Consider the following 8,279-nt stretch of genomic DNA (forward strand, 5'->3'; position numbering starts at 1 on the left):
GTCGGGTGGTGGTGCACGTCCAACTCCAATCTTTTTGCTATTTGCACTGCATCGCATCGCATCGCATCCTGATAATGTGACTAGAAAGTAGGTCCCTGTTCCCTGTGCCCTGTACGTGTGCATATATATTGCAGGCTATGCTATCGATGAGCACAAATATGTACATATAATAATGGAGATGCTTGCACTACATATATATTCCTTCCATCCATATGCATGACTCGTCGTTTAACTTTTTAGACTCTTCATTCCATGACTAGTTGAAAGAAAGACCTTATATATGTATGTATCAGGTGATGAAATGAAAGGACAGGGCCAACATGTTTTGATTAAGCGAAGAATATGTTCCCTTAGATCGATGTGATTGGTTAGCAGTTGTATTTCACACAATAATAATCAAATAGTGTAAGCTTTGTCCAGATGGATGGATGAGTGGTAGTTATCAATGGTGATGATATGTTTTATGCTAGTGCTACATTAGGATAGATCGTGTAGGGGCCCATGGAGATACGTTTTGAGCTTATCCTACTATTATGACTTTGTTTAGATTGATTAAAATAAATCACTACTCCCTTCACCCTCATTTTATTTTTTTTTATAGATAAAAATTTAAGCTAATCCAAATAGCTCATCTTATAGTTTAGATACAACCTATTTTAAACTGTTTTACCAATCAAATTATAAAAATATTAGCTAGGCCACTCTAGCTATTACAGCTCATAAAAAGCATAGATGATCCAAATGAGAATGAGAACTATATGTCTATACACTTAGAGCAACTTCAGTAGGACCCCCAAAATAAGCCTTCAAACTAAAATTTGAGAGTTCATGCCACAAATACAGATGCAAACAGTGCCTCTATTCAAGCCCTCAAATTTGGGAGGCCATCAACTCTTTCACCCTTCGAGCCGACCTTGGCGGCAGTTGGTTGTTTTTCACGCTTCCACGCCCACTCTTCTTTTTCCTCCTTTGGCTCCTACACTGCGTCAGAGCACACCCCAGATCCGATGGGCAAGGGGTCACTGAGCACCTCCCATCCAACAACCTCCCTTCCGACGGTGAGCACCTCTAGTGACGACCTCCCTCCGCGTGCATACTTCATTGATGACACCTCCCTCCTCACGGCTCAGCCTGGGCGTTCGGTTCCTCGGTTCGGTTCTTCGGTTTTTGACACAAATTCGGTTCTCTACAAATAGGAACCGATCGGTTCTTCACAAATCTTGGAACCGAGCAAAATCGGTTTCGGTTAGTTCGGTTCGGTTCCGGTTCCGACCGAACTAACCGAAAATTTACACAAGCATAAAAAAAGAATAGAAAATAGGAAAAAAATATTTTTTAAAAAGCAAGATGTCGTTATTTTAAAAAATGTGAGGATGTGAGGCTATGAGAATGTGTCATTCACCTTTTATATTTAGGGTTAAGGTGGTATTAGGCCTATGTTGTAAGGTTTATTGGTCTTGTTTTATGAATTTCGGTTATTTCGGTTAACCGAGCCTAGGAACCGAAATTTGATCGGTTAGTTCGGTTCTGACAACTGAGACCCGAACAGCTAACCAAAATTTTCGGTTTCGCTTATTTCGGTTTTTACTCACGGCTATGGGAGCCGCTGTGCCGACTCCTCCCTCACGACTCTGCCTCTGTTTGTCTAGATCCAGCACTTGGTCCTGTAGGGCGTCGCTTCTCCCTCCTCTGTGACGAGTTTGCACTCTGTATCCGTTCGTCCCGATTTAGTGTCAGTCTCGTGGGGTGTTGCTTTGTAGGCGCATAGCTCAGTCAGTAGAGTAAGGATGAGAGATGAATAGAGAATGATGAATAAGTTTCTTACGTCAGATTCCTTTAAAAACTTAAAATAGATTTGAGAGCTCACCATACTAATAAAAATATGAAAAAATAAGAAGGGCTCTTAAATTAAAAAAGTAGAGTTAGACTCTGCTAAAGTTGCTCTTAGGTCTTGTTTAGTTCCGAAAAGTGAAAACTTTTCGGTACTGTAACACTTTCGTTTGTTTGTAACAAATATTATCCAATCATAGATTAACTAGAATCAAAAGATTCGTCTCGTGATTTACAGCTAAACTGTATAATTAGTTTTTGTTTTCGTCTATATTTAATGTTTCATACATGCGCCATAAGATTCGATGTGACGGGGAATCTTGAAAACTTTTTGGTTTTCAGGGTGAACTAAACAAGGCATTATATATGTTGTCTCTAGATTATTCGATAGCAGGCGTACGAATAAAATGGAGGCAGACCGGAGAAGGAAAAGACAAAAGGATTCTTATCCGTGAAAAGGGCCTGCCGGGACACCTTTCGGACAAAAGCCGAGCAGAGCCTACACTCAACAACAGTCCAGCCACCACACCACTTGTTTGCCATCGCATGCTCACTTTCTTGTGGGCCCACACCCACTGCAAGCACCACACACACTGCATTATTGCTACGTCCACTCACCAAGATGTTCACACACACACGCTCGGCTGAGCGGCTGAGCAAAGCCAATACTTGTGTAGCCGTCAAATTGACTAGCATAGTTGATCCAATTACTATTAATATATATTCTGTGTATTTGTAAGATTTTTTGAATAGCACTTTTGTAAAAAAAAGTTGATAATAGAATAAAACACGTGTGTCATATATGATACTAAAACTAACACTAACAGATGTGTCTATATCTTACTAAAGTTGAAGGTCTACTTTTAAAAGCTAGGACAATATCAAAAGAATCACAACTTGCAAATACAAAAATTTTGCCTCCGAAGAAAAGAATCGTTAGGTAACTTTTGGTCATCAAGATATGAAAACGATGTATTACCAGCAACAAAAAGCATGTAGAGTAGAGATACAACTAAAACTATATTTAGCGTAGCATCGATATCATAGAGTGATCAGAGTATAACTTATTGTGATTTGAGTAAACACCCCCCGACTAAGCAACGTTGGACAGTTGCAAATCAACATCTAGAGCCAAAAGTCATTAACTAGTATGTTACTATACAAGGTGTGATGCTCTATTATTGGGCGTTTTCTAATTTTACATAACTAGATTACGGGCGTACGCGTGTAAATACCTTGCTACACACATGTAGTTTCATAGGGAAATGACATCGACTAGTGGTTACTATTGCTTTACAGTACCTTTTGTAATAATGAGATGTATATACATGCACTAATTAATAGTTGTCGAGTCAACTCTCTTAAATCATAGTATGACTAGTGGAGGCGTGTGATTTTTGTCAAAGGAAGTGTGCGATGTGTACGTGTTGCAATTTGAGAGAGGATCTAGGTGTTGATGTTTCAGAAAGATCACGCACAGTGCAACAAGAGAAGAGATGTGATGACCAAAAAGAAGAGCAGAGGTAGGTGCTCTCCACCGAATTTCCCACGAATACCACACCAGGTGCGTGGGCCCCCACCGCATCACCCACAAAAAAAAAAAAGAAGCGCCGTGAGTGACGCGTGGGGCCCACAGGCCACAGCAACGACATCTCCCGAAAGCATCAGCAGCAGCCTTCTGCCTGCGCTGCGCCCAGCAATTTTGTTTTTTCCTTTTCCCCCTTTCTCTACTCAAAACTCCACTAGAGAAACAGCAAAAGAAGAATAAAAGATGAACAGAAAATAGTGGAGATATATATATATATATATAAAATAAAATAGAGCAGCCGCAGCAGCAGCAGCCGCCCATTCCCCAAATTCCCTACCCCTGCTGCCCTGCGAACTCATTTCAAACAACCACCACAACCGGCAGCAGGCAGAGGGAACAACGTGATTTCCTGTGCCTTTGCCGTTATTTCCCGTTTCACTCCTCCTCGCGTTTTTACACTTGGCCCCTATGCCCAGTCAAATCTAATCCCACTCCACTCCACTCCACTCCACTCCACGCCGCCCCATGCCGACGCCGGTGCCCGCCGCGCGCCAGTGCCTCGCCCCGCCCGCCGTCACGGCGCTCGACGCCGCCGTCGCCTCCGCGCGCCGCCGGGCACACGCGCAGACCACATCCCTCCACCTCATCGCCTCGCTGCTCGCGCCCACCGCCGCGCCGCTGCTCCGCGACGCGCTCGCCCGCGCCCGCAGTGCGGCCTACTCTCCCCGCCTCCAGCTCAAGGCGCTCGACCTCTGCTTCGCCGTCTCCCTCGACCGCCTCCCTTCCAGCAGCAATGACCAGCACGAGCCCCCCGTCGCCAACTCCCTCATGGCCGCCATCAAGCGCTCCCAGGCCAACCAGCGCCGGAACCCGGACACGTTCCACTTCTACCACCACCACCACCAGGCGTCCGCGTCCGCCACCGCCGTCAAGGTCGACCTCTCCCACCTCGTGCTCGCCATCCTCGACGACCCGCTCGTCAGCCGCGTCTTCGCCGACGCCGGATTCCGCAGCAACGAGATCAAGGTCGCCATCCTCCGCCCCGCGCCGCCCGTCCCGCTGCTCGCCCGCGCCGGCCTCCCCACGCGCGCCCGCCCGCCGCCGCTCTTCCTCTGCAGCTTCGCCGCCGCGGACGACGCCGACGTACCCTCGCCCGCGCCTGCCCTCGCCGGGGCCGCGCCGGGAGAGGACAACTGCCGCCGCATCACCGACATCCTCGCCCGCGGACGCAACCCCATGCTCGTCGGCGTCGGGGCCGCGTCCGCCGCCGCAGACTTCGCCCACGCGTCACCGTACCGCGTCCTCCCCGTCAATCATCAGACGGACCTCCTCGCCGCCGTCGCGGCGGCACCGACGACGACGCCCGGTTCTGGGATCATCTTCACCATCGGTGACCTCAAGGACCTGGTGCCCGACGAGGCCGACCTGCAGGACGCGGCTCGCAGGGTTGTGGCGGAGGTCACGCGCCTGCTCGAGACGCACAGAGCTGCCGCCCGCCAGACGGTCTGGGTCATGGGCTGGTCGGCCACCTACGAGACCTACCTCGCCTTCCTTTCCAAGTTCCCGCTCGTCGACAAGGACTGGGAACTCCAGCTGCTGCCAATCACCGCCGTGCGCGACGCCGGCCCTGCGCCCGGACTTGTGCCTCCTCCAGCTCCAGTAACCACGGTTCCTGCCTTGTCCATGCCTGCCACTACAAGGTACGCAGTACTCCCTTTCTATCCATCATCGCCAGATCACTTGTTTATTTTATTTATTATTGTGCATCCATGTGCGGCGATTGCTGTGCTTTGGTCTATATCACAAGAACCAGGACGAACGTTGTTATGTCTGCTTGTCACCACGAGTACTGTGATTACTTTATGATGCTGCTGTTCTTGACTAATTTAATGTTTTGTAGACTGGAGTTGTGTGCTTGCCCTTTCTAGTATGGATGTTTCCACACATGTCTGATAGCCTCATTTGGACATCTTACAGTTTCAGTCTTGTACTCTTTGTATAATAATAATAGTTCCTTCTCTTGTGGAAGGAGTTAATAACAAGGGGTAACATGTGCACTTTGTTACAAAGTGACATAGCCACCAGATGACTCTTGTTTATGTTTCTCAAGTTATGCTCATTAGCATCCGCAGGATCTAACAGTTCATACTTGTAATTTGCAGCTTCGTGGAGTCATTTGTTCCTTTTGGAGGTTTTATGTGCGATACCTATGAAGCAAATTCCTGCCCTCAGGCCCTGCGATGTCAACAGTGCAACGATAGATATGAGCAAGAAGTTGCAACTATCATTAGAGGAAGTGGCATTACAGCTGAAGCTCACCAAGAAGGTCTACCTTCCATGCTGCACAATGGCAGCATGATGGGTCCTAACAATGGGTTTGATGCACTCAAGGTGTGAGGCTACTTCTATCTTCTAGAATCTGGAAGTTAAATAGTAAATGCTACTTGTACAACTTGCTGATAGATGAATAGTTTTCGATTTGGTTGGTATAAAAGATGTACAGTTTTTCTTCAGTGCAGGTTAGAGACGATCATATGGTATTGAGTACAAAAATACAGAATCTGAAGAAGAAGTGGAATGAGTACTGCCTACGACTCCACCAAGGTTGCAATAGGATCAACAGAGATCCTTGCCAGTTATTTCGACATCACATGGATGTTCGAGTTGACAGGGAAAGATGTGCAAATCCAAACCAAAGTTCACAGTCACTTGCACTTCAAAGGGAGGTTATTAGACCTTCTGCAGTGTCTTCTCTACATACCAACACAACTGCAAAGAGTATTTCGGCGCCATCTATTTCCACCCAAATGAATGCAGACCTTGCATTGAACCTTCAAGTCAGGCAATCAAAGAGTGATGAACCCCTCCAAGATAGGGCTGTGCCATCCCAACATAGCAACTCATCAAATTGTGACAACCCTGAAGATCATGTGTCACCATCATCTGCTGCAGCTGTGACCACTGACTTGGCGTTGGCCACCCCTCGTGGATCTTCTTCCAAGGATTCAAGTAATGCACTGCGTAAACATGTAGAGGATGCTGAAGGGTCGATCCAGCTGATGCCCAAGAAGGTTGATGATCTGAATCTTAAGCCTCCTCACTTCTCTGCACAGCCTTACACTTGCTTTAGGAGTTCCTCAAATTGGGATCAAACTTCACCTAGTGCTCTGCATCCAGCAGCTTCAGGAGGTGCTTCTGCCTTTGGCCAATGGCAGAGGCCTTCACCCCTCGCAGCACAAACTTATGATTTGAGCAATTACAAGCTACTCATGGAACGACTGTTTAAGGCTGTTGGGAGGCAGGAGGAAGCCTTGAGTGCTATTTGTGCATCCATTGTGCGGTGCAGGTCAATGGAGAGGCATCGTGGTGCAAACAAGAAGAATGACATATGGTTTAGTTTTTATGGCCCAGATAGCATTGCCAAGCGGAGAGTTGCTGTGGCACTTGCTGAGCTCATGCACAGTAGCTCAGAGAACCTGATATATCTGGACCTAAGCCTCCATGACTGGGGTAACCCCAATTTCAGAGGAAAGCGTGCCACTGACTGTATCTCTGAAGAGTTGAGAAAGAAGCGGCGATCAGTTATCTTTCTTGACAATGTTGACAAAGCTGACTGCCTTGTTCAGGAGAGCCTGATTCATGCCATGGAGACTGGCAGGTACAAGGACTTGCATGGGGGACGGGTGGCTGACCTTAATGACTCAATTGTGGTGTTGTCTACAAGAATGATCCAAGGATATCAAGATGCCTCTCTTGGGATGGAACAGGACAATGCTTTTTCAGAAGAAAAGGTTGTGGCAGCTCGTGGACATCAACTGAAGATCATAGTTGAGCCAGGCACAGCCAACATCGGTGGAGACTCTGGAGGCAAAGTTGTAGTTTCCTCAAGGCATTCCTTGAGAAACAGTCAAGCATCTTTGTTGTCTAGTTCTTTGAGTAAGCGGAAGCTCCACATCTCTGATGGGCAAGAAAAGACAGCAGAATCACCGAGCACTTCAAAGCGACTGCATAGAACATCAAGCATTCCATTCGACTTGAACCTCCCAGGTGATGAGGCCGAAGCCCATGATGGTGATGATGACAGCAGTAGCAGCCATGAGAACTCGTCCAGTGATCTAGAGGGATATGTGGGCAACCTCTTACGTTCAGTGGATGAGTCAATCAATTTCAAACCATTTGACTTTGGCAAACTTTGTGAGGACATCATGCAGGAATTTAGCAGTACTATGAGCAAGACTCTAGGCTCCAGGTGCAGGCTGGAGATCGATGCTGTGGCTATGGAGCAAGTAGTGGCAGCGGCATGGGCATCTGATTCACATGAGAAGAGGCCTGTGCGGACGTGGGTGGAGCAGGTGTTTGCCAGGAGCCTTGAGCAGCTGAAAGTCAGGTGTAAGAATTTGAGCAGCTGTACTCTGAGATTGGTTGCCTGTGAGAATGAAATGCCGGTGAAAGAAGATGGTTTTGGAGCTTTCCTTCCCTCGACAATAGTTCTGGATTGGTGATGGTGATATGTGTCTGTATAGGGTTTGCATTATTGCTAGCTGTAAGTATTGGTTAGCACATAAGTAGTGGTTAGCCCACCCCACCCACCATAGTGCATAGTAGCATATAGTAGTGTACTAGTATAGCATCATATCATTATTTGGGTATCTTAAAAATAATGTAATTAAGCTGTATGTACGTACGTAGCCTAGCAAGCTACTCGTTGAAGTCGATGACTTGGGGCTTCACAGATTAGGTAGGGTCTGCCATCAGATCATGACGTCCAGACTTGGCTGCTTCGGAGCATCACATGATGTATTGTGATCAATGATCATGGCTCATCCCTCTGATTGATGGCTCTCAATAAATTGTATTGTTGCTCGTACATGTGTATATTTGTTAATGTATTTGTACGGCCGTGATGGCCTTTCATGTGGAA

At 47.0% G+C, this 8,279-nt stretch overlaps 1 protein-coding gene across 1 annotated transcript; it reads left to right on the plus strand.

Annotated features, from left to right (window-relative positions):
- On the plus strand, window positions 3,652-8,279 carry LOC8072902 (protein DWARF 53). The gene is made up of 3 exons (XM_002441614.2): window positions 3,652-5,058; window positions 5,521-5,749; window positions 5,878-8,279. Exons 1-3 carry the CDS (start codon window positions 3,884-3,886, stop codon window positions 7,858-7,860), a joined length of 3,387 nt encoding a protein of 1,128 aa, XP_002441659.1. The 5' UTR covers window positions 3,652-3,883; the 3' UTR covers window positions 7,861-8,279.

This window comes from Sorghum bicolor, chromosome 8, assembly GCF_000003195.3.
Source record: "Sorghum bicolor cultivar BTx623 chromosome 8, Sorghum_bicolor_NCBIv3, whole genome shotgun sequence".
NCBI classification, from domain to species: domain Eukaryota; kingdom Viridiplantae; phylum Streptophyta; class Magnoliopsida; order Poales; family Poaceae; genus Sorghum; species Sorghum bicolor.